The sequence below is a fragment of the Vombatus ursinus genome, unplaced genomic scaffold (assembly GCF_900497805.2).
Source record: "Vombatus ursinus unplaced genomic scaffold, bare-nosed wombat genome assembly UNPS02014814.1, whole genome shotgun sequence".
Taxonomy (NCBI): Eukaryota; Metazoa; Chordata; class Mammalia; order Diprotodontia; family Vombatidae; genus Vombatus; species Vombatus ursinus.
This window is the reverse complement of record NW_020954592.1, coordinates 14,748,528-14,774,872: the sequence shown is the minus strand read 5'-3', so window position 1 is coordinate 14,774,872 and position 26,345 is coordinate 14,748,528. Positions and strand designations below refer to the sequence as shown.

The 26,345-nt window shown below is 37.4% G+C and overlaps 1 protein-coding gene across 4 annotated transcripts in view; it reads left to right on the top strand.

Moving 5' to 3' along the window:
• The window catches only part of ADGRG2 (adhesion G protein-coupled receptor G2), a 162,071-nt gene that overhangs the window by 92,949 nt on the left and 42,777 nt on the right, over positions 1–26,345 (top strand). For 3 of the 4 annotated variants that reach the window (XM_027835450.1, XM_027835453.1, XM_027835449.1), the window contains 6 exons: positions 8,269–8,307; positions 11,304–11,357; positions 16,866–16,924; positions 18,116–18,171; positions 23,984–24,023; positions 24,707–24,741. In XM_027835450.1, the coding sequence (XP_027691251.1) occupies positions 8,269–8,307; positions 11,304–11,357; positions 16,866–16,924; positions 18,116–18,171; positions 23,984–24,023; positions 24,707–24,741 (283 nt within the window). The remainder of the gene's footprint in view (positions 1–8,268; positions 8,308–11,303; positions 11,358–16,865; positions 16,925–18,115; positions 18,172–23,983; positions 24,024–24,706; positions 24,742–26,345) is intronic. The other variant, XM_027835451.1, reaches the window with a different exon arrangement.

Sequence of the window (26,345 nt, the reverse complement as noted above, 5' to 3'; positions counted from 1 at the left end):
TCATATACCCTTGTTCAACTGTTCACCAATTGATAGGCTTCCCCTCAATTTCCAATTCTTTGCCACCACAGAAAGAGTTGCTATAAATATTTTTGTACATGTGGGTCCTTTTCCCATTTGTATGATCTCTTTGGGATACAGCCCTATACAATGCTATTGCTGTGTCAAAAGGTATGCACATTTTTATAGCCCTTTGGGCATAGTTCCAAATTGCTCTCCAAAATGGTGGGATCATTTCACAACTCCACCAACAATGCATTAGTGTTCCAATTTTCCCACATCTTCTCCAACATTTATCATTTTCCTGTTTTGTCGTGTTGGCCAATCTGATAGGTGTGATGTGGTATCTCAGAGTTGTTTTGATTTGCATTTCTCTAAATCAATAGTGATTGAGAGCATTTTTCTGTATGATATAGATAGCTTTAATTTCTTCATCTGAAAATTGCCTGTTCATATCCTTTGACCATTTATCAATTGGGGAATGACTTGTATTCTTATAAATCTGATTTAGTTCTTCCAGTAACTATTGCTGTACATCCTTAAGTTGGGTTTGCTGAGGGCCAATCGTTCCCTTAACTTTCCTTCCCCCTTATTCCATCCTCTCCCTTTTCCTATTTCCCTGTTTAAGTAAAATGTATTTCTGTACCGAAGTTCATGTATATATTTTCCCTCATTTGACCATTTCGGATGAGAGCAATAATCACGTATCACTTGCTCCTTCCACCCTTCCTCTATTTGTATAGATTTGCATGCTCCAAATATAAAAGATAATGTTTCATATCCCTTCCTTTACTCCACCCCCGGTGTATTCCTCTTCCCTTTCCTTTCCATTTTTCTTTTAAAATCATCAAAACATAACAGATCCATTTCTAGGCCTTCTTTCTAATTAGACTCCCTCGATAACTCCAGGGGTCATATTCTGAAGGGACCTATGTATCATTTCCCCATTTTAGAATATATACATGTTATCCTTGTTTAGTTCCTTTCTATTATTTATCCATGCTTACCTTGTGTTTCTCTTAACCTTTGTGTGTTGCTTTGGTCTTTGCATCAGGAGTGCTTTAAAATCTTCTATTTCATTAAAGGTCCATTTTCCCCCCATAAGATTATATTCATTTTTGCTGGGTAAGTTATTTTTTGTTTGTAAGGCTATATTTTTGCCTTCTGAAATATAGTAGTCCAGGTTTTCCATCTGTTTATAGTGGTGATTGCTAAATTATGTGTAGTCCCGACTGTGGTTCCTCAGTACCTGAATTCTTTCTGTCTGACGACTTGCAGCATTCTTTTGTTAACCTGGAAGCTTGGACTGTGATTATGCCATTCCTGGTGGTTTTCATTTTGAGATTTCTTTCAAGAGGTGACCATTACAATATTGTAAATTTCTACTTTGCCTTCTAGTTCTAAGAGATGTAGGCAGTTTTCTTTTAAGATTTCTCGCAGTATGATGTCTAGGCTCCTTTTTGTTGTTGTTGTTGTTGTTATTGTTTGGTCATAGCCTTCAGGTGATTCCTAAATTGTCTCTCCTAGACCTGTTTTCTATAGTTTTGCAACAAGACACATTACATTTCCTTCAACTTTTTCTTCAGTTTTTTGGGTTTGTTTTAAATTTTCTTGTTGTCTCATACAGTCTTCTATTTGGGCAATTCTAATTTTCAGAGTGTTTATTACTTGAGTAAGTATTTGTACCAAGCTGTTAGTTCTCTTTCCATATCTTCCATATTTTGATTTTTTCAAAAAATTTCTTGTATTGCTGTCATTTCATTTATAAAAGAACATTTTTACCTCCTATTCCATCTCTTCCAGGAATTCTAGTTGACCCTGTGAGTTTTGTTTTGAGGCTTTGCTTGTAGATATGTTGGAGTCATTCTCTTATTTTGGGTTTGTGTCTTGATTTTCCCTGTCACCATAATAGTTTTTTACAGTGAGATTCTTTTGTTTTTGTTTGCTCATTCTTCCAGACTATTATCTGGTCTTAGTCTTTTTGTTAGGTCCAGGCTCTGTACACTTCTGGAAAGAATGTGTGAGCTGGTTCTCCTGCTGCTGCTTTCTTAGGGTATTAACTGTTACATTATTCCAGAATCTCAAAGACTGTTCAAGTTAGAGACCTGAAGGCTTTCAGGGTTTCCAAGGTGCTCTGGTCCAGGACAAAGTCTGATTTCTGCCTTTCTAGTCTGAACTCTGCAAGTTCCTGGCCTGGGTTTAGGTCTGAGCCCCAAGCCAAAGGGCTTGCTTCCTTTGGATCTTCAGTAAACTGACGCTGGACTCGGGCATCATCAGCCAACTGAAGACTGCTGTTTCAGAGTAACAGAGCTGCCCTCTTCCCTTTGGCCTGAGAATCCTGCCCTGATTATTCCACTGAAGGCTTCATACTGGACTAGAGGCTCGAACTGAGAGCCCGCTCCACCCCTGGGGTCAGAGCCACACATCGGCTGCTCGTTCCTCAAGCTGCTCTTAGCTCAGTCCGCAGCTGAAGGCCAGCCACTGCTCCTCACCCCGAAATGCTCCCACCAACCCCAAGCACATGTCCTCTCCTCAGTCTACCCTGGGTCTTTGCACCAGAACTGAGCTGTTGTTGAATCGTGAGCAGCAGAGCTGCCAGCTGGTAGCTATGATGTACCCTGTGGACTTGGGGCCTCTCCTGGCCCTGGCACGCAGCCTCTTTCTCTGCTGATGTGGCTGTCCTGGCAAGGCCCCTAACTCCAGCGTCCACACATCTTTCGGTCTGTCTCTCTAGGCCAACCTGGGCTTGAAATATGACTCACTGATTTTTTAAAGTTGGATTTCCCAATCAGGACTTGATCTGGTGCATTTTCTAAATCTCTTTGGAGGAGCTGTGGGGTAGAACTTGTACTTTCTGCTTCTCTGCTGTCTTAGCTCCCCCTCTTCCCAATCAGAACAATGAATGGTGTTGATAGTTGTAGTTGCTAAATTATTTCAGAATATAGTATGTTGTTTTGAGGGATCTATTCCCTATTATTTTCTCTGTGACTTTGACCTGAATTGTACACAATGTCCCCCATGCATGGGATAGACTAGACTCTATTTCCCTGACATTTCTGCTGGTTAAAACATTTCTTTTCCTTTATGGCCAAACTCAGGTGCTAGCTTCTCCATTAGGCTTTCCCCAATCACCCCAACTAGAGATGATCCCTCCTTTCTTGAATGTCTAGGGCTATTATAGTTGGTATGTCCTTTATATGTAATCATCTCTTAAATCTTATTACAGTACTTGCATTCATGTCCCTTTCTATCCACTAGATTATGAGCTTTGTGAAGGCAAGAACTGTGTTATTTTTTATCTTTATCTATCACCTAGCAATGCTTTGTATATAGTAGAAACTTAATAAATGCTGTTTTAATTCAAACATGTTAAAATGATTAAAATGTTGGTCTTGGAGATATACTTCACACATCAAGGTGGTATATAAAAGTCTTATTATTATAGTGTCAATACAGACTGTGGAAAGTTTGGGATATCATACAATATAAGGAAACATGGAGCACACAAAACAGGAAAGCCTGCTAGCTTTATTGAGGCAACACATTGTTGTTCAGTCATTTTTCAGTTGTGTTCGACTCTCCACGACTTCATTTAGGGTTTTCTTGGCAAAGATACTGGAGTGGTTTGCCATTTCCATCTCCAGCTCATTTTACAGATGAAGAAACTGAGTCAAACAGGGTGAGGTGACTTGCCCCAGGTCACATAACTAGTAAGTATCTGAGACTAGGTTTGAACTCAGGAAGATAAGCCTTCCTGACTCCAGACCCAGCACTCTATCCACTGTGTCACCTAGCTACCCACTGAGGCAACATACTTGTAATATGAAGGTCAGTCAGAGAGCATGGTGGAAAGAGGTCAGATCCTCTAGGAACCAGTTGGAACTGGGCACACTCCACTAGAGCACTGGAAGGAGTAAGGTAGCCCTTCCAAACCAGTAAAATTTGATGGGCATCATGGTACGAAGTTCTTAACTGGGCCAAGGAGAATCAGGTAAGAAGCAATGGTTTATGACTGTTAGGGCTTTTTAAAAAAAATTCTCCTGTGGTTTCTTAGTTTAATGGGGTAAGGAGGCTAGTTGGGGTCATTACATAAACCCAAACTTTTCCTTCTACAAAATCTGAGCAGTATCCACCCATTTTGAACACACCTTTTAGCCTGTTCTCCAAGAAAATGCCAACAGGTTTTAGGTGGAAAAAAGATATTTTGAAATGGGTCAAATCACATCCAGTGACTTTATTGTGATTTAGTCTGTGTTTGGAGGTACAAGGTGTTCAAAATCAAGTCGGCAAATTTGTCTTTTATGTGGAAGGTTTCTACTATATATTTTAATAGTATGAAATGGAAATTGGCTCCTTTGTCTTGTCAGCAAAAAAGGCATGGGAACTGGTTGGTTCTCTAGGGGGATAGGCAAACTGCCACACCCTGCCCTGCTCCTTTAAATGGATGGCTTCACTTTCCATAAAAGTCAAATCCTCCATTGACGACTCTGTAACTATAATGACCAACTTTGACTCTTAGGAATAGATGAAAAAGTGAATGTCTCCTTTCTTTGCAGAAATGGGGGTTCTGTGGGTGTGGAACACTGGATATTTTGCAGACTCTGTTGATATGCTGTTTTAAGTTTTAAGTTTTACTTAACTGCTATTTCTCTCTCTTTCCTTCTCTCTTTTCTTGTCCTTCTCTCCCTCCACCTTTATTCTTTATTAAAAAGGATGGCTCCCCTAGGAGGGAAGAAGGGAGGGATAAATTTGAAGATGACAGTAAAACAAAAGATAATAATTTTTTTTTAAATAAAAACAGTTCATAATTCCTCTGTACAATTACATTTTTCCCCCTGTAGCTGATGGTGTAATAAGCTAAACAAGCTTATTTTCTGTCTTTTATGAGAAACCCCAGTTTGTAACATCAGAACCAGCTTATGTTTATCATCTGCATGAAGCAGCAGCCCACAGTGTTATAATTTTAAATATGTGATTATTACACAGGGAAAGGGTTGTCTGCATAGTAGCATGACAACAGTTACTAGGCCTCTCAGGGGCTCTGCCACTAAACTTATAAAATAAGCTCCTTAGGCGCCATTTTCTGTTCTTTAATGAATTGGCACATCCTGATACATGCATTCTACTTTCACAAAACTGCAGCCAGAATGATAAACTCTATAGTGACTTTCATTTTTAAGAGAAAGATTTCATTACCACATTGCATGTTGGAGAACTCCATTGAGAAAATTCCAGCAGAGTAGAATGTGAATTGATGCCTGAATCAAGCAAAACCTGAATCAATTTTTCCTAAATATCAGCTGAATATAATATTGAAAACCACAATCCCTGACTGAGCAGTTTTTACTTCCATCCTTATAATACCAAGTGTCAGGTCCATACAAAGTTACACTAAAAGCTAATTTAACAAAAAAAAAAAAATACAGACCTGTGATTTTATTGGTATAGCAAACAAAGTCCGGAGGGAAATTAGTAATTATAAGAGATTGTCCAATGTCTTTCTATTTTTCAGGCATTAATACACCTGGGGAACTTAAGAAATTCTTAAAAACAGTAGAAAGAATTTAGAAGGAATGTGATTCACTCTAATAAAGTAAGAGAGCAGATAGGCTGAAACAGTAGGAAGTTAGAGGAAGTTATCTAAATTAATTGCAACATAAGAATTTAACAAGTACACAGTTTATTCCATGGATGGAGAGCTCTCTCTGTGTGGAAAGATTCTCCAATTGCTGAATTGGACACCTACAATATTTATAGCTCTATAAAATACTGGAACAGTGAATGGATTGGCTGATGAGTTTCACAATCCTTATAGAGAGACACAGGGGACATGTAGGCAGGCACTTCATTTAGCAGAGATCTTGTTTTGGTTTTTTGTTTTTTTAATCCAAAATGACCTTCTGCCTAAAATGGCTTCCACACTTTGCAAGGGACTAAAAGGGAGAGAAAATAGGAACAGCAAGGATAAATCACAGCAATGACCATAGGAGAAAAGGTAGATTCTAAAATTAGAAATAGTCACTCAGTAAATTCTATAATAAGAATCTTCTGGGCATTCAGTTACTTTCGCCTGGCCTCAGTTCCTTCATCTATGAAAAATGAAAGGGTTTGAACTAGAGGGTTACTGATATAAAGAGGAGAACCAGATTTCCACCCCACCCCACACAAATGGAATCACCTGTTATTAACACCTTGTTAACACATTTAATACCTCATTAGCTCCATTATCTAGTCTGTCCTTTTTGTGACCATATCACTTATGGGGATAACTAAATCTCCCTTCCTTACACTAAGATGTCTTCAAGCTCTAAAATTCTATGATTTTATTTTCCTCGTTATTAAGCTACCATAGGGTGTATAGCACTTTACATCCCAAGGCTCATTTCTATCCTAAGATAGGTATGACTCTGTGGATAAAATGCTGGGTCTGGAGTCAGGAAGATTTTGAGTTCAAATTTGAGCTCAGACACTTTCTAGCTGTGTAATCCTTGGCAGTGATTTAACCCCTCTCTGCCTCAGTTTCCTCAACTGTAAAATGGGACTAATAATAGCATGCCAGGCACACTCAAACACACACACATACACACACACACAGGGTTATTGTGAGAATTGAATGAGATAATATTTGTATAGCACTTGGCACTGTGGCTGACACATAATAGGCACTATATCAATACTAACTATTATTATTGTTATTATTGTTATTAGACAGACAGCTCTAAACTCTATCTAGACCACAAAGTCATTTATTGTTTACTCTTCCAATTCTGATACCTTGGTGTATAGACTCAGCTGCACTGACCCACCCAGGCTTCAATAGTCTCCCTTCACACTGTACAACATTGATCTGGGACTGCCACCAGTTCCATTCCTCTTTTTTTACTCTCCTGAACACTTTCTCCTAAAAAGCAGCAATCCTGGAGCCATCAGTTCCTGATTCCATTCATCTGCTCCCTATAGGACAGTGAGAACCTCCCTCATGCTGAACAATGTGTCACCTGCACCCCTTAAGCAAGCATGTTTTTTTGTTATACTACCATTATACGTACACACCCCCACTATTATACACACCACTGTAGCAACAACATATTGTAGTGAACAGACTATAGTTATCCCTTCCACATTACGACTTTCCCCCTTGTGGTTTCAATTAGCATACGAAATTAAGTGGAAATTTTTTGGGAGTTCTGTGGAAGACGCAGACAACCCAAGTCCAGGAGATGACACAGAGAAAGTTTAGAAACTCGGAAATGCATAAAATATATGTATAGTATTGTATAATGGCAACGTATTTTATCATTTAATACCATAATAATTCAGACTTCTTCTCTGGTATGAAGGGAGGGCCAAAAATTTTACGTGGATTTTCCAGATCAAGGGGGCGTGGGCCCCTAACTCCCACGATGTGGAAGGGATAACTTTTGTACTAGGTTTTGAGCAAGGAAGACCTGAGCTCAGATCCTTCCTTTGATGTGCCGATGTGTGAATTAACAGTGCTCAATGACCTGTGGGCACGTTATTTAATCTCTCTGAGACAGTTTTAAAACTTTGAAGTAGAGGATGATGCTTCAGTGATGAAATTGCAGCTCCTAGACATACTGATGTATGCAGATACTGTATATGTTACATTCCACTAAGGTCCTACTCTCATGTCTCATCAGAGCAGGGAAGTGACCTCTGGCTTCTTGGAGGCTATTATTATCAGTGGAGTACAAGCTTTGGCAGAATGCTAAAAAGTCAACTCAACCAGCATTCATTAAATGCTTGCTATGCTCTAGGCATTTCAAGTAGAGTCCTAGAGATGGACTTTCTCAAGCTATCAGTTTAGTCAAGTTTGGAAAGGCACATTGCCAGACATTTGACCACCAGGTTTTACAGTGCATTCAAACTGAATGTCTGTCTCCTACAAAGCAGGTGGCAGGATAATCTGGTTCAGCAAAGGTGGTATGATCTTTCAAAGTAAAGGTTGAAATATAATGGTCTATTTAAGGAACTTTCATCATAATCAGGAGAGAAAACACCAAAAATAGATGGAGAGTTGGAATGGACCTGAAAGGCCATATGTTTCAATCACCTTATTTTTCAGATGAATGAGCAGTGGTACAGAGCAATTAAGGGTCTTAACCAAGATCACACAACTAGTCATTTCATAGGACACCAATGTAACAACTGGTTTCCTAGAATCAAAGTGCTTAAGTTACTGAAGAATTAATATATTTTTAAATTTTGCATCACATATTTACACTAATTTATATCATTTTATTTTAGATGGTGCCTCAAATGTATTATCCACTCTAAGCAGAGCAGGTAATGTCAATTATTTCAAAATTTCGATAGCATGATTCTTTCATTGGTCACCAAATATGCTGAATTTAGTTTAAAAATTCTCCCAACCACCCTGTCTTCTATCTGCCTTCAATTTTCCCCTCCTGCTTCTTCTATAATGACTTTAATATAATTTTTTAATATCATATCACTCTTGTGTTGCTGGTTTAGCAAAGGTCATAGGAGTTTTGATGAAACCAGGCACAGAAGGATGTGTTGGATCTGGCAAAGAGAGTATTAACACAAACAAGATTATTTATCTTAGACAGTTCCAATTACTGTGCATCAGTCTTTACTAAATTCAAGCAGAAATGCCACTAACCATAGCCCACAAGATCGAAATCTAGAAAAAAAAATCATAGATAATCATGAAATTTCTAAAATACTGGGGGAAAAAAGAATAATTACTTAATCCTGCCCTAGCTATCCTTAAGAGTTTTTCCAGGATCAGCCCTTGAGCCACTTGAATGGGCCAAATGGTCTTGCCTGGCTTAGTTCTTCAGAAAATTCATGTCCTGTACACATTTGTAGGGCTTCCCAATTGGCTATCCCTACACTGATGCAACTGAATCACACCCTTTACTGCTTCTCTTATGTCTTTAGTCATGAATTCCATCTGTCTTTAGGGAGCTGGCCGTTTTATTTTGGGTAACAGGTGTGCCTCTTTTCAGAATTGAGGTTAAGGAATGGAATGCCAGTATGATCAGCTGCTCTCAGGCACTTTGCTGCCTCAGAAGGACTGATATTACTGGCCTGTGAAGCCTTTGCCCCCAAGGAGCTAATAATGGGAAATGATCCTCAGCCAAACATACCATGGCTGATATTCCAGTAGCCAGCAGAACTGTAATCTATTTTCCTATAGATGACTATTTACTTTCTTCCATCCTCTTAAGCCAAATGCAGGACCTGAGTGAAAGGCACTGGTAGTACAAAAGAATGGCCACAACAATTCTGAGAGTCTTCTTTAGGGGTAGGGAGCCAGGTGGGATGGGGAAAGAATGCTGCTCCAGAGACATAGACAAGCATGGTTCTGTTGTGGGTTTACTCTGTGACTCTTGTTGGCTGTTTCTAGCATATCTGCAAATCATAAAATGGGGATAATGCTGACCTACTTCATAAGGGAATTTAACAGGGCAGTTATTCCCCCTCAAAAAAAACTGATTGCAGAATACTTTGGTATGTTAATGACACTCACTATTGTGAGTGAACTCACTATTAACCAAGGCCATTATTTTAAAGTTTCATTCCCTACCCTGTCTCTTCTCATCTGTTGGCCTTTCCTTCACCACCGGCAAGTCTGGAACCAACTCATCCCTTAGTTTCCAAGCTTTATGAAAATAAAACTAAATAACTGCAATGAGCCAGGTAAAGTATAGAAATATTTTTTAATCTCACAAAACCTTGAGAAATGAAAACAATGAGATTTAATTGGGTAAATTCAAGGTTGCTACTTCATGGAATTGCAATACCACAAATCCTTTCACCTACCCTTCTGAAAATGATATAACTATAACATATTTGGGGTCCTCAAAGTAACTCATTTCTTTTGTGCTGCTGCCACCTTTTAAAGTATCAGCAAGGTTTGTGGGACTTTTTACAAATTGCATTAAGAAAAGGATTTTCATAACAGATTTTTTTTAAAAATCAGTAATTCTCTAATTTTAAAAATTGCTTCTTTGCAGAAAAAGTTAAAATCACTATATTAAAAACCTTCAATACATCAGGTATGATTTAATATCAATGGAAAGACTTTGTTCTTTTAAAAAGCAAAATGGGACATATAGTCTATTGTTTAAATTTTCTTTATATTTATTACAATATTTTGATTATGAAATCTGTGGCCTTCTGGGTACTTGTGGGTAATGGTAAAGATCAACTATTATCACCTTCCCTCAAGAAACTTGCAATCTAATAATGATAGAAACAATACTGAAGAATACACTCTGAGTATACATGGTGAGAGATAAATACCATAAGTACTTGTGTTTTCCCAGGGCTATTGTACTGGTGAGTTAGACAATGAAGATATTCTTAATCTAGAAGAACTATTTTTAAAAAATAGTAACATTTTATTTTTCCCTCAATTACATGTAAAAACAATTTTTAACATTTAAATTTTTTTAAAGTTTTGAGTTCCAAATTCTATCTTCCGCATCATCCCCACCTCCTCCCTGAGATGGTAAGCAATCTGATATATATTATACGTGTGCAATCATGTAAAACATATTTCCATATTAATCATTTTATAGAAGAAAGCTTGGACCAAAAAAAATGAAAGACTCCATCAATTCTTTATCTGAAGGTAGATAATATTTAAGAAGAGCTTTTTGGAGGATTACATATTGAACTGTGTATTAAATGAAACTTTTACTTTAAGGATATGCTTGAGAGCGCCCAGCATAGTATTAGGCATAAGTGAATAGACAGATAGATAGATTGATTGATTGATTGATTTATATACGGCATCTCAAAATTCTAATTGCAGTTTTAAGCTAAAATTGCACTGTTTATAGTTTTTAAGAATTTGGGGATACACTACATATAAACACATATATCCAACCAACCAAGAAGAATTATACTACATATTAATATACATACACTATTATAATTTATATATTTTGTTCAGCCATATTTATACTGTAGAATTTTATTACACATTCATGGAATCATATATATAAGCAAGTATATTTAACAGAGGAGAGGCTTTAAGGGTTTTTTTTCTGGTTTTTGTTATTGTTTGTTTTTGAGGCCTTAAGTTTAATGAAAAACTTAAGATAAAAATTGAGAAGTATTAAAGAGACAAATTCCTAGGAGATTAAACAATTTGCCTCTTGTGGAGCTTCTCAGGTCCACTTTGCCTTTGCTTCACTAATGTTCCAGGACCGCACACCCATCAAATAACTGAATTCGCAGACACAGAGTTGGCTGTGCCATAAGTCTTGATACAGTGAGTCAGAAGCATTATTCTTTCTTTGCAGGAATAAAATCTCAGAGTAACATATGCAATTTGTCATCTGTCTGCAGTGATTCAGGTGAGTAGATCACCTTTCCTGGCTTTTCTCTGCAAGAAATTTTTCTTTATTATGAATAATGATCTAATTCAGGTAGGTTTTCTTCCTTTTTTTTCTTATTGCTGATTCTATGGGGTTTATCTCTTTGATTCAAGATCTTACACTGGCCCTCATGGCTATTAGGCTAACTTAATAAAAACATAAGTAAGTTTTAGGTTCACTAGTGAATGCTTAATATGTGCCTGTTTTATTAATTGAGTATGTAAAATATATTTACCTCATATTTAAATGTGTTGAGCCCATTAAGTGGTGCTTGGGTAGGGACCTATTGTCCAATCTATGAGCTTCAGAATGAATTGGGTTTAAGGCTTGGTCCTTGAGAAAGAAATCTAGCCAGTAAACCCCAGAGAGGAGGAGAAGGAGGAGAAGGAGAGACAGAGGGAAAAGGGGAGGAGGAGGGAGAACTCCTTGCTCAGAGTGAATGTAAATAGTAACTGTTTCTCTCTTGGCCAGCAACCCTGAGGGTCTTCCCTCCTAGTTTGATTTTTTTTTTTTATTAAAGGGGCCATACTCACTTCTTAAAGAGGACTATTCACTGATTGGGCCTATCTCACTCAAAGTGAGAACCTGAAAAGAACTTAGCTTAAAAGCACCAAAGTCTCCTATTGCATCCTGGGCCATCTCTAGTTCTGATGAATATCTGGCCACTGGACCCAGATGGCTATGGATGAGAAAGTAAGGCTGGTGACTTTGCACAACCTCCCTCACTCAAATCAAATTCAATTGCAAGTCATATCATCATCTCCCTAATGTCATGGTCCTCTTCAAGAACGAAGGACAAACACAACAATACAACAAAAAATTTGTTCAGAAGCCTGGTTTCATAGATTTGAAAAAAGAAATCTGGATCTGGAGTCCAACAACCCAGATTCAAATCCTGGCTCAGTCACTTAGGGTCTATGTGACATTAGGCCAGTTGTTTATACTTATTGGGCCTCTGTTACCTTGACTATTTAAAATGAGGGTGTTAGACTAGAATCAGTGATTCTCAAACTGTTTGGTCTCTTTATACCCTTAAAAACTATCAAGGTCTCCTCCAAAGACTTTTTGTTTATATGGCTTGTATCTATCAATATTTACCACATTAGAAATTAAAATGGTTTTGAATTATTATGAAAAGAATTTCAATTTCCCAGGTCCCCTGAAAGGGTCCCTAGGACCTTCTAGGAGTCTTCGGACCACACCCCTTTGAGAACCACTGGACTAAATGGCATCAAAGGTTCTTTCCACCTCTAAATATGCTAGTGATATCCTAGTGTTAATGAAATACATCACCATTCCTTCCATTATCTCGTGAGCACATTTTCTATCAAACCTGCTTCCTGTGTAAAAAGTCCCTTTCAAGCCATTGTGTAAAATAAATCCATAAATAATATATAATGTGGTAATAGAAAGGTTATCTTCTGCTAAGCATAAATCAACTCATTATGCTAGGCGTTTGAAGCCTGAACTCTGCCAGCCTCATTTGATCACTAATGCCAGTAATGTATTTTCCCTTCCCCAGCTCAAATTATCCACTATTTTTAAAATTGAGGTGGAAATCTCATGAGAGCATGCTATTCTTGAAACCTGAATGTTTTCTTTTTCTGCTGGGGCCCCAAAGAAAAGAAACAACCACTTTCCTCACAGCATCTTGGCACCCGGGGCTGTGTTTCCCCATTAAAACCTATGAGGGCAGGCACAAAAAGATGACCAAAAAAAAAGATGTGTTACAGCAATTAATTGGAGAGAGAGATCCCAAGAAAGAGAAACATAGAGGGAGATATCTGAGCATTTTATAGGATTAAGGAGTTGAGAATTCAGTAGTAGAAATGGGGTCAGTCTGGAAGTATTTTCTGGGCCTATTCCCTTATCTGTGGTCATATTTAACTTTTTAATAATTTATTTGAAAAACTCAGGCATGAGGCTTTTAAGTAACATAAGAACAGCTTTGGTTAAGGAAGAAGGCAGTTTCATGTAAACAACTTATTTTCAGATCCAAATATTACAGTAAACAAATGAAAAATTTACTAGTTTGAACTGTGTTCTGGGCACCATGTTCCTAGAACAGCCTGGCAAGAAATTATTGGTTGTTTTTAATTCTGAAAGAAAATAAAGTGCCCTTTCTGGGTTTTTTTGGGTCCAAAACAGACCTATGATTTTATTCATGTAGAAATGGCTTTTAATGATGCAAATTGGCAGTTGGTCTATAATTTATTATCAGAAGGAGTCACGGGCCACTGAGAAGTTAAGTCAATTAACAAGCATTTATTAAAAGCAAAGCTATGTCCCAGGCAATGTTCTGGGTGCTGAGGATATAAAAGCAAAAATAAAATAATCTTTGCCCTCACAGAGTTTACATTCTATCAGACATATTCTAAATTATTTGCATCTGGCCAAAAGGCCAGGATGTGTCTCAGACAAGACTTGAACTCAGGTTTTCCTGATGTTATATCTGATCATGCTGCTTCTTAGCAGTCAGTCATTCAGTCAATAAACATTTATTAAATGCCTGCTATGTGCCAACTAGGTGGTGTAGTGGATAGAGCATTGGGCCTGGAATCAGGAAGATCTGGGTTCAGATCCAGCCTCTGACACTTACTTGCTATGTGACCCTGGGCAAATCACTTAATCTCTGCCTTGATCACTGGAGAAAGAAATGGCAAGCTGCTCCAATATCTTTGCCAAGAAGACCCCATGAACAGCATTGGCATACTTTGGTCCCTGGGATCATGTGGGGTTGGACACTACTGAATGACTGAACAACAAGCTCTTAGCAGAGTGCCATTGACTGACTAAATGAGAGTACAGAAGACTGAATCCCAGTTGCCACAGGGCATAAAAAGAGGCACTGCTGATAAAGCCTCAGAAGTCCTAGCCCTTCTCTGTTCCCCTAATAGAAGCTGTTTTTTTACCTGAAACTAGGACAAGTGGTCTGGGAAATAGAGAAAGGTCAAGTTCAAACTGACTTTGTAGCTTTGTTTATATAATTAATTCGTATAATGCCTAAGGGTACTTGCCTCACAATACACCCTTAAAATAGGTTAGGCATTTATTATTCCCATTTTATGGTGAGGAAACTGAGGTTCAGAGATAAATGACTTGCTCATAGTTTCACTGGGCTAGTAAGCGCCACAGCTGAGTCTTGGACCCAATAATTCTGTCTCCCAAGTCATGAGTTCTTTCTACCATTTGCTTCTTTTACTCCAAATGAACAATTATTTGAATGAATTCTTCATTGTTTCATTACTTAGAAAGTATTGTGTAGCTCATTTATGTGCTCATTCACTTAAACTAACAAGCAGAGATGTTGAAATAAGGGGGAATAAACAACAGGGTATTATAGTTATTTGCATTTATACAGAGGCATGAGCATAGAGGTGTGGGCAATATATGATGTTAAAGAGTTGGAAAATATATTAAGGAGAGAGGGATGTAGTATATTCAATGGAGTACCACCTTCTACAGGAAGCCTTTCCCAATCCTTCTTTATCTCCTGTTGATTATTTCCGATGTATCCTGTGTTTATCTTGTTGGTGCCTAGTGGTTTGCAAGTTGTCTCCCCCATTAGACGATGAGCTCCTTGTATCTCTAGCCGTTAGCACAGTGCCTGCACGTTTGTTGTTCAGTCATTCAGTTGTGTTCAACTCTACGTGACCCCATGCACTTTGTCCATAGGATTTTCTTGGGAAAGACATTGGAGTGGTTTGCCATTTCCTTCTCTAGAGGAGTAAGGTAAACTAGAGGTTAAATGAGTTGCCCCAGGTCACACAGCTAGTAGTGTCTGAGGCCAGATTTGAATTCAGGTCTTCCTGACTCTACTCAGTGCTCTATCCATGAGCCATCTAGCTGCCCCGGATAAGTGCTAGAGATAATTTTTTAAAAAGTTGGGGGAGGAGGGTAGAGACAGACAAAAAATTGTCCTTGCTCTCAAAGAATCCACAGTCTAATCCACAGTCTAATAACATACTATTCTCCCAGCAAACTTGGTCGTTCAATTGTTTTCAGTCATATCCAACTCTTTGTGACCCTATTTAGGATTTTCTTGGCAGAGATACTGGAGTGGTTTGACATTTCCTTCTCGAGTTCATTGTACAGATGAGGAAACTGAAGCAAACAGGGTTAAATGACTTGTCCAGGGTTACACAATTAGTAAGTGTCTGAGACCAGATTTGAACTCAGGAAAATGAGTCTTCCTGACTCCAGGCCCAGCACTCTATCCACTGCGCCACCTAGCTGCCTATCAGCAGTCTACTCAATCAATTAAATAGTCATCAAGCATTTATTAAGAGAGTATAGTATTTGCCAAGTACCATGGGAGGTACAAATGTGAGAAAGTCATAGCTCCTGGCATGCCAGTGAAATTCCCTATGCTAAAATGAAGTGAGGTAAGGCCTCAGTTTTCCGTAGACCTCAGTTTTGACTTTGCCTAAAGTACCATGTTAACTCTGAGGCAAGGATTCTTAACCTATTTTGTGTCTTGGTCCCCTTTAGCAGTCTGGTGAAGCCCTTGGACCCCTTCGCAAAATAATGGTGTGAGTTTTTTTTTTTAATTCATAATTGAAGAAAGTGCTAAATTTCATTTAGAAGTTAGTTAAAATAAAGATGACTTTTCACCCATCCAAATTAATGGACCCAACTTAAGAAGCCTTACTTTAAAGCCTAATGTCTATTCTCCAATAAAGGTTTAAGAAAAACTGTGCACAATTGCTTTAGAGCAGGCAACCAGGATAATTTTGTCTAGTAAACGCATGCCTGCTAAACTCCTTCTGCCTGTTTAAACAGGCAATTTAATCAGTTTGAGGGCACAAATGGGGGAAAATGCGATGTAATTTGATTGGAATTGAATCAAGTGTTAGGAGTTAGACTGTGGGCATTATTAGCAGTTCCAAAGTTAGGGTGGGAATGTGGAGGATGTCCCTTGGAGCTCACTGAATTGAATGGAACAGAAATTAATTCACAGCTTGGAAAAGGAGAAGCAACGTGGTGGCCTTTGACAAATAGACACAGGTTCTGCATGTCTGATGAGATTGTTACTGTTCTGAAACAGTGATACTTAATATTACTTGGGAAAGGAAGTTGAATCTAGGTTCCCTAAGGGCAGGACTTTCTTACATTTGTACCTCATATAGTACTTGGCAAATACTAAGTCCTTATTAAATATTTGTTGATTATGTAATTGATTGAGTATACAAATAGAATAATATATTAAATAGTATTACTCCGTTAAACTATGAATTCTTTTAGAGCAGGGACTGTTTTTTATTTGTTTGTTTGCCTTCCTCTATATCCCCAGCACCTAGCGGAGTGCCTGGCACTCAGTAAGTGCTTAATAAATAATTGTTAACTCACTAACTGAATGAGAATTTCTTTTTAAAAAAGAGAATGACAAAGAAAAACATAAAATGTGTTTTCATACTTTAAAATTTTAAATACAGTCTCAGTCTTCAGATTCTGAGAACACAAATTTCAAGGTTTTTTGTTTTTTAGTGTTCTATAGGGGTGAAATGATATTTGAAGACCATGAAGACAGCAATATTACCCAGAATGTGAGTATGGTAAATTTTTTTCCTTTTGAAATCTTAGGGGGGAAAACACTTTTATTTAGTTATGCTTAAGATTAAATTAATTTGCATTTATATAAATAACTGTGGGGGGAGGGAAGGGAGATAATGGAGATTTTTTTTATTTGAATAAGGAACTCCTAGTTAAAAAAGTCTCTCTATCATTGCAAATCTCTTAATTGTTTTGAGACTTAAAGTGGTGCCTAGAACAGAGAGATTAGTGATTTGATTAGGGTCACATTTGACTAGGCAATATGAATCAGAGGTGAAGTCAGCACCAGAAAGTGAAAGAACTTAGGTCTTTTGGACCCCAAGACTCACTCTGTGCCATCTCATATACTCTTGAATTTAATGTATAAATTTTTTCTAAAATTTAAACGGTAACTTCTGTAGAACTCTGGTTTAGTAAGTACCACAACTGAATGTGAGTACCTAGCAATCAAAAAATTTTCTTGTAATCATTTGTTAGTTTTCCCTGGGATGCATTTGTGGGTGGAAATACTTAATACAATCCTATTCTGTTACTACTGTAAAACACAGAGTATATTAGAAACTCCTCACTAAGAAGGAATAGAATTGAATCAAATCTGACATTATTTGAACCTACACTTCTCCGAAATTGGTGCCATTCCAGCCAACTCTCATGAGATACAGTGCCTGGGAACATAGTAATCATATATTTCAATACTTGATTGAAAGGTTGATCTTTTACGAACTATAACTAGGATTGTCCTAGGTTGTCTTCTGGTCTTTCCAGCAAGTCTTGATCTGATTCTTAGATTCTTCTTCCAGGATTTGGATATTTTCTTACTGCTATGAGAATTTGGGGGTTATCTAAAACCCATTACAATAAAGTCACCAGAATACCTGATGGGGAGGGGTCAAGAACCTAACTTCCATGGAACCTTCAGAATGGGGTATTTCAGAAATAGATAACTCAGACCCATTCTTTTTATGCAGATCTTGTCCACATCTAAGAAACCCAGGTTCAACCAGAACAGAGATGATAAGTTGACTAACGACATTCTATTCTAAGATAGGAATCCAGTTCTCCATTCTTTTAGATGGGGCTGTGGAAGGTAGCTGCAAAGTGACAATATAACTTCCTGTTAAGGTGTGAGAATGTGAGGTACAACCCATGTATTAACCTTCTTGGACATTTTATGCTTCTGACAGAACCAGGATGCAGTCAATGACACTTTAATTGAAGACCTACCACTAAACAAAACAAAGTAAGTAATTTATTGTTTAATTGATTCTGTTAAAGTAATGCCCAGTCCTCTTTTGTTTTGGTGGCAGCAAAGGAAGAGAGATATTGTCAATCTGCTTTGTATGGCCATGTACATAGCAACTGAGCACCAAATTAAATGGTGCCATCCTGTTTTCATTGGTGGTAAAATGGAGATAGTACTGATGCCATTGGCATTGGAGATTCAGCAAGATTTATTCGTCTTAAGGGGAGGACTTATTGTTAGAACTCTATAGAATTCATTCCGTTCAAATCCAAGGCAAATCCTTCAACATCACAGTAATATGAGTCTATGCTCCCACCAGTGATACCAAAGAGGCCAAAGCTGCTCAGTTTTATAAAGACCTACAACATCTTCTAGAAATAACATCAAAAAGAGATGCCACATTCATCACAGGGGATTGGAGTGAGAAAGTAGGAAATCAAAAGATAATTGGAATAACAGGCCCTTATGTACAAAATGAAGCAAGGCAGAGACTAATAGAGTTTTGTCAGGATAACTCACTGGTCATGGCAAACATGACATTTTGCAACAACCCAAAAGACAACTCTACACATGGACATCACCAGATGATCAATATCAAAATCAGATTGATTATATAATTTTCAGCCAAAGGTAGAGAAGTTCTATACAATTAGTTAAAATAAGACCTGTTGGCAAAGAATTGGAAATTGAGGGGATTCCCATCAATTGGGAAATGGCTGAACAAATTGTGGTATATGAATGTAATGGAATACTATTGTTCTATAAGAAATGATGAGCAAGCGTATTTCAGAAACACATGGAAAGACTTACATGAATTAATGCTGAGTGAAGTAAGCAGAACCAGAACATTGAACATAGTAACAGCAACATTGTGTGATGATCAACTTTGATAGACTTGGCTCTTCTCAGCAATACAATGATCTAAGACAACTCCAAAAGACTCATGATGGAAAATGCTATCTACATACAGAGAAAGAACTACAGAGTCTGAATGCATTTCAAAGCATTCTATTTTCATTTTTCTTTTTGTTTTTTTTTTCTTTCTTGTTACTTTTCCCTTTTGTTCTGATTTTTCATTTACAACACAACTAATGTGGAAATATGTTTAATACCATTGTACATATATAACCTATATCAGATAGCTTGTCATCTTGAGGAGGGGGTAGAGGAGGGAGAGGGGGAAAATTTAAAACTCAAAATCTTACAAAAGTGAATGTTGAAAACTACTTTACATGTAATTGGAAAAAGAAAATACTATCAAGTGGGGGGGAAAAAAGAAATGATGAGCAACATGGTTTCAGAAAAAACTAGGAAGACTTATATGAAACTGATGCAAAGTAAAATGAGCAAAACCAGGAGAACATTATACACAGTATTAGCAATCTCATTAAGACAGTAATCCAAGACAATTCCAAAGAACCCATAATGAAAAAAATTCTGTGTACTTCCAGAGAGAGAACTGATGAATTCTGAGTGCATATTGAGGCATACTTAAAAAAAAGACCCAGAGCTGACTGTGACTCAGATCATGAGTTTCTTATTGCAAAATTCAGACTTAGCTTGAAAAAAGTAGGAGAAAACCATCAGACCTTATAGATATAATGTAACTAGCATCTCATATGAATATGAAGTAGCAGTGATGAATAAATTTAAGGGACTGATCTGGTAGTTAGAATACCTAATGAATAATGGACAGAGGTTCTCAATATTGTATAGGAGGCAACAACAACAAAAAATAAATTCCAAAGAAATACAAGGTCAAGAAAGACTGTCTGATGAGGCTTTACAAATAGCTGAAGAAAGAGGAAGTGAAAAGGAAAGATAGACCCAACTGAGTACAGAATTCCATAGAATAGCAAGGAAAGATAAGGTTTTCTTAAATTAGTAATGCAAAGAAATAGAAGAAAACAATAGAATGGGAAACACAAGAAATGTCTTCAAGAAAATTAGAGGTATCAAGGAAATATTTCATGCAAAAATGGGCATGATAAAAAATAAAAATAGTAGGGACTTAAAAGAAGTATAAGAGATTAAGAAAAGGTGGCAAGAAAATACAGAACTATAACAGAAAGATCTTAATATAACCAATAACTATAATAGTGTGACTACTGATCTAGAGCCAGATATCCTAAAGAATGAAGTCAAGTGGGCCTTAGAAACATTGCTAATGGTAAGACAAATAGAGATGATGAAATTCCAGTTGAACTATTTAAAACCCTAAAAGATGATACTGTTAAAGTGCTGCACTCCAATAAATTACTTTCCAATAGATCTATTTTGAAACAAATGTAAGAAAGGGGTATCAATGGGCACAAAAGAGGACAGCACTTACTATGTTTATTATTAATAAATAAAAATGTGTTGAAAAAAAAATGAATGAATGAATGAATGAATGAATGATGTGCTGCTCTCAATATGCCAGCAAATTTGAAAAACTCAGCAGCAGTCACTAGACTGGAAAAGATGAATATACATCCCAATCCTGAAGAGTGGTAATGCCAAAGAATGTTCAAACTACTGAACAGTTGTACTCATTTCACACTCCACCAAGGTTATGCTTAAGGTTCTGCAACCCAGGCTTCAGTAATATGTGAACCAGGAATTACCAGAAGTGTAGATTAATTTTTGAAGAGGCAGAGAAACTATAAACCAAATTGCCAACATTTTCTGGATTATGGAGAAAGCAAGGGAGTTCCAGACAAACATCTGCTTCTACTTCATTGACTGCATTAAAGTCTTTGACTGTGTGGATCACAGCAAAATACGGCAAGTCTTCAAAGAGATAGGGGTATCAGATGATCTTGCTTTTCTCCTGAGGATCCTTTATTGCAGGCCAAGAAGCAACAGTTAGAACCAAACATGGAATAAATGATTGGTTTAAGATTGGAAAAAGAGTATGATAGGGCTGTATATTGTCACCTTTTTTATTTAACTTATATGCAGAATACATCACACAAAATGCCAGGCTAGACAATCAAAAGCTGGAATTAAGGTTGCCAAGAGAAATGTCAACAATCTCAGATGTGCATATGATACCACTCTGATGGCAGAAAATGAAGAGGAATTAAGAAGCCTCTTGGTGAGGGTGAAAGAGGAGAGTTTAAAAATTGGCTTGAAGCTTAACATTAAAAAAATTAAGATCTTGGCAACTGGTCCTATCACTTCCTGGCAAATAGAGAGAAATGGAAGCAATGTCAGATTTTTTATTCTTGGGTTCAAAGATCATTGCAGACAATTTGAAATTAAAAGATGCTTGCTCTTTAGAAGGAAAGCTATGACAGATCTGGACAGTATACTAAAAAGCAGAGACATCACCTTGCCAACATGTAGTCAAAGCTATGGTTTTTCCAGTGGCAATGTATGTCTATGAGAGTTGGACTATAAGAAAAACTGAGCACTGCAGAATCGATGTTTTTGAATTGTGGTGCTTGAGAAGACTTTTGAGAGTCCCTTGCAAGTAAGGAAGTCAAATCAGCCAATACTTAAATTAATTCAGACTACTCATTGGAAAGACAAGGATTGAAGGTGAAGCTTCAATACTTTGGCCACATAGACAGGATTCATTGGAAAACACATTGATGTTGGGAAAGATTAAAGGCAAAAGAAGAAGGTGATGGGAGAGGATGAAATTGCTAAACAGTATCATGGATGCAATGAACATGAGCTTGAACAAACTTAGGGAGATAATGGAGGGCCTGGCATGCTATGGTCTATGGGGTCACAAAGAGTTAGACAGGACTGAACCAATGAACAACAGAATTTGTCCCTTTTTGGGTGGGGTCAAACTTTCATTAAACATCATTGTAACCTCCTTTAGTGCAGGGACAGCTTTTTTTCTTTGTATCACTGGAATGTACCACAATGTCTGGCACATAATTGGTGCTTAATAAATGCTTACTGATTGAATAGTACATACCTTTCCTAGCCATTTAGTTTGAAAAAAGAAAACACAAAGAGAAATTCAGATAAAGAAGCATACATAAGAAGCATTATCATATACATTACAAATGCTTCCAAAGTGTCCTTCATCAGGTTGGCATACCCAGTGGGAAAACTGTCTTTTTTTTTTTTTTTTTTAGTGAGGCAATCGGGGTTAAGTGACTTGCCCAAGCTCACACAGCTAGTACGTGTCAAGTGTTTTGTCTGAGGCCAGATTTGAACTCAGGTCCTCCTGACTTCAGGGCCAGTGCTCTGTCTTTTTTCTTGCCTAGCTGCCCCGTCTTTCTTCTTGATCAGCTGAAAGGGGAGGCCTATACTTTTTTTATTTTAAAGATAAAAGCAATGCTGTACCTACAGTGAATAGTCAAATCTGGATGCTGTGAATTCTTCTGTTTTGAGGAAATCTCCCAACCCCCTAATACTCTCACATACCAATCTTCATGAAATTTTGACCCACATTCAAATACATCAAAAGATGGTCTTCAGTCCTCCCAGCAAAATGCGTCATAATTACACTTGGAACAGACTGAATGTTGCAAAGCTGGGTTTGAAGCACATAAAACTAACAGATTTCAAACAGTTGGATCTGGGACTTGGTGGGTATTGTTTCTGAATTTTAAGTTCCTTTGTGATATATCTATTTTTATTTTTCTTTCAGATAGAAATCTCTGTGGGTATAGCTAATAATTTCTGTTTTCTACAGGAAGCCTTCCCTAACCCCTCTTAATTCTAGTGCTTTCTCTCTTTTAATTATTCCTTATTTATCCAATATTTAGCTTGTTTTGTATATATTTGTTTGCATATTGTCTCTCCCATTTGATTGTAAGCTCCTTAAGGGCAGGGACTGCCTTTTTCTTTTTGTATGCCCATTGTTTGACACGAATCCTGGCACATTGTAGGCTTTTAAATGTTTATTGAATTGATGTAAAAGATCATTGAAGGGAAAAATAGACCTGGAAATAAAAGTGTTTTTATGGGGCTTGACAATAAACATTGTCTTAAGTAATAGGCCATTTTATTTTCTTACCTGTGGAAATGGTAAATAGTTTAGTGTTTCTGTAACTCCCTAGCTCTACTAGGGTAACGTTAGTTTTGATTATTTTGATGGATAACCATCCCTGAATTTTCTTTCTTCTTAGCTCATCTCCTTAAGGCCCCAGGTGAAGTCCTGAACTTGTCAATTATGCATACTCTAGTATGAATTAACTTCATCAGATTCCTTTATTCCAAACTACCAGCCACACTAAGGGAATGAGAGCTTTTATGAGGAGAATTAAGAAGGATGGAGGAAGGAGATATAATTCTAGACCTTGGGAACTTTTCTGGAGACAAACCTGAGGACAACATCGAGGTTGTAGATCCGTGTGTTGGGGCTGGGGGGAAAGGGAGAGAATGCTGACCTGGCAAGGTATTAGAACACAAGATGCCTACGGGTGAGGAAAGGAAGTATTAGCAAGTGGGATAGGATTATAAAATGGGAAGTGGGAGGGCACCAAGGCCAAATTTCCTCTCCTTTGAAATTTTGCTTATATTGGCCCTGTCTCTTTCCCTTTATGGTTCCAGAATTGATTCTTTGATTGTGTACTTGTGATAAATAGCAATATTCTACAGATGAACTGAAATACAGGTCCACCTGTAAAATCTTGTAATTCATTCCAGATACAGAACAGGTATGCATATGGTTTTTCATTGTGTGAGAGATTCACTTCTCAGAAATATCTCTCATTATACCCCTTCCCAAACATTCTCTTAATATCAACATTATAAATATTGATACACAAGAAATTTAAACTTGTTTTATTTATTATCAATGAAAATCATTTAATAACTTTCTTAAACTGATTTAATTTCAAATCCTATTATTTTACAGATTTTCAGAATTTGACAAAACATTGGAAAGCCTAAGTGAGGTAATTTTGATTATTCCCTTGGTTTATTCATTAGTTTGGATACTTGGGGTGGGGGTGGGGTGGAGAGGATAAGGGATATTGTTGTACTGTATTTTGGGGAAGACAGGTATCACTCTTCCTCAAATTTTCTAAGAATTGTTACATAGAAAGAGGGTTTGATATGTGTTGTTCCGAATAGCAGGACTGGCATTATTAGGTGGAAGATCTGGGGAGACAGATTTGAGCTCAATGTGAGAAGAATCTCCCTGATCATTTGAATTGTCCAACAGCAGAATAGGCTGATGTGTGCAGTAAAGTATGTGTGTATATATACATACACATACATATACTATATATAATTTTTATTATATTTTTATATAACTACTTTACTGTATATATATACACACATACCTACACAGATATATGTATATATCTCACATATATGTATGTATATATGATATGTATATATCACACATATACATATATATATAAATATAAATATACATATGAGTTGTTTTTATCAAGTTCTCCATTATAGAGGTATTCATGTAGAGCCTAAATAACTATATGTCAGGGTTGATTTAGGTAGCTAGAGTAGATAACCTTTCAAATCTTTTGAATTTCTTAGATTCTATGTGAATCCCTGGGTTCAGGTACTTGACAGATTTCATTTCGCCAAAATAACATATTTTTTCACCTTTCAGTCTTATTTTATAGCATGTGATACACAGAACCAAAGGTCAGTCATTTTTTTAAAAAAATTCTTAAGTTCTATTCTTTAACTTTTAATAAGAAATTGAATACTCCCCAGTCCTAGTCATGCTTATTTATCTCATCTCTGATTTAGAGACAACTAGTATTCCAGGACAGCATGCAGCATTCTTCTAAAAGTTCACAGATCTTTCATATCTATTATCTCATTCCTCTTTAGAGCACGTGTTAGAAGTAAAGAGGGTTAAATAGTGTTATGCCCTTTTTACAAGAATGAAGCACAGAGGTTAGGCAGACCACCCAAGGTCTTGTAGGTATTCTGCAGATGAGTTAAGAGACCTAAGTTCAGTCATTTTGATTCCTATCTAGGTCCGATTCCACTGGTATAAATAAGATCATCTTTAGCCTTCAGCATAACCAATAGTAGCAAAAAAAAAGTGTCTGGGCACCACTGGCAGACCAAAGCTTAATAAAGGAGAAGGAAAAGTGGAAAGGGAAAGGGAGTAGCTGGAAAAAGTTCAGGGACTGGAGGTAAGAGGAGAAGATAGAGTGTGAAGAAGGAAACAGGTAAAGAGGAAAAAAAGGAAAGATACATCTTGCTAAGGGTGATAGCATCCCTATAGAAATGTGCTAACCAATGGTTTAAGGGTAGCAATCTCAATATATCTGGATTATTTGTGCTGGCAAGAGAAACAGATCTATAGTATTATATTTCATTCATCATGCCTGTAAATAGGCATTCATGATGCTCTGCCTCAAATGAAACAGAATGTTGACACCTCAGCACCATGTTATAATAATATAATTATGGTATGTAATATTACATTATATTGAATATATGAGAGGCACCCTTTCCTTTCCTACCTCTATAGAGTAGATAGATAACCAGATTTCAAGTCAACAAGACCTGAATTCAAGTCCAGCCTGTGATATATATTGGCTGAATGACTCTGGACAAGTCACAACCTCTCAGTGGCCTGAGAAACTGTAAAACTCTAAGATGCAGAAAAGCAGTTGCAGATACAGAGTCCCCTCACTGGGAGTTCACTACGCTAATGGAATCTTATCGGAAATTTATTTTCCCTCTCTCCTTCTATCTGCCTCTATCTCTATCTCTGCCTCCCTCCTTCTCTCTGTTATGTCTCTCTTCTGTCTATCTGGCTCTGGCTCTCATACCATCTCTCTCTCTCTTCTATCTGTCTCTGTCTCTCTCTGCGTCTCAGTCTCTGTCTCTTTCACTTTTCTGTCTCTCCTTTCGCTGTCTGTCTCTGTTCTGTCCTTCTATTTCTGTCTATCTCTGTTTCTGCCTCTCCATCTCAGTCTGTTTCTCTCTTCTGTCTATTTCTGTCTCTATATCTCTCTCTGTTTCTCTCTTCTGTCTGTCACTGACACTATCTTTCTCTGTCTCTGTCTCACTCTCTGCTCCTATCTCTGTCTTTTCTGTTCTATCCCTCTTTTCTGTCTCTCTGTCTCTGTCTATATGTCTCTGTCTCTCCCCCCTCTCTATTTCCATATATACACACGTGCAGAAAGCAGAAATACAAACACATTCACACACACACACACACACACACACACACACACACTCTCTCTCTCTCTCTCTCTCTCTCTCTCTCTCTCTCTCTCTCTCTC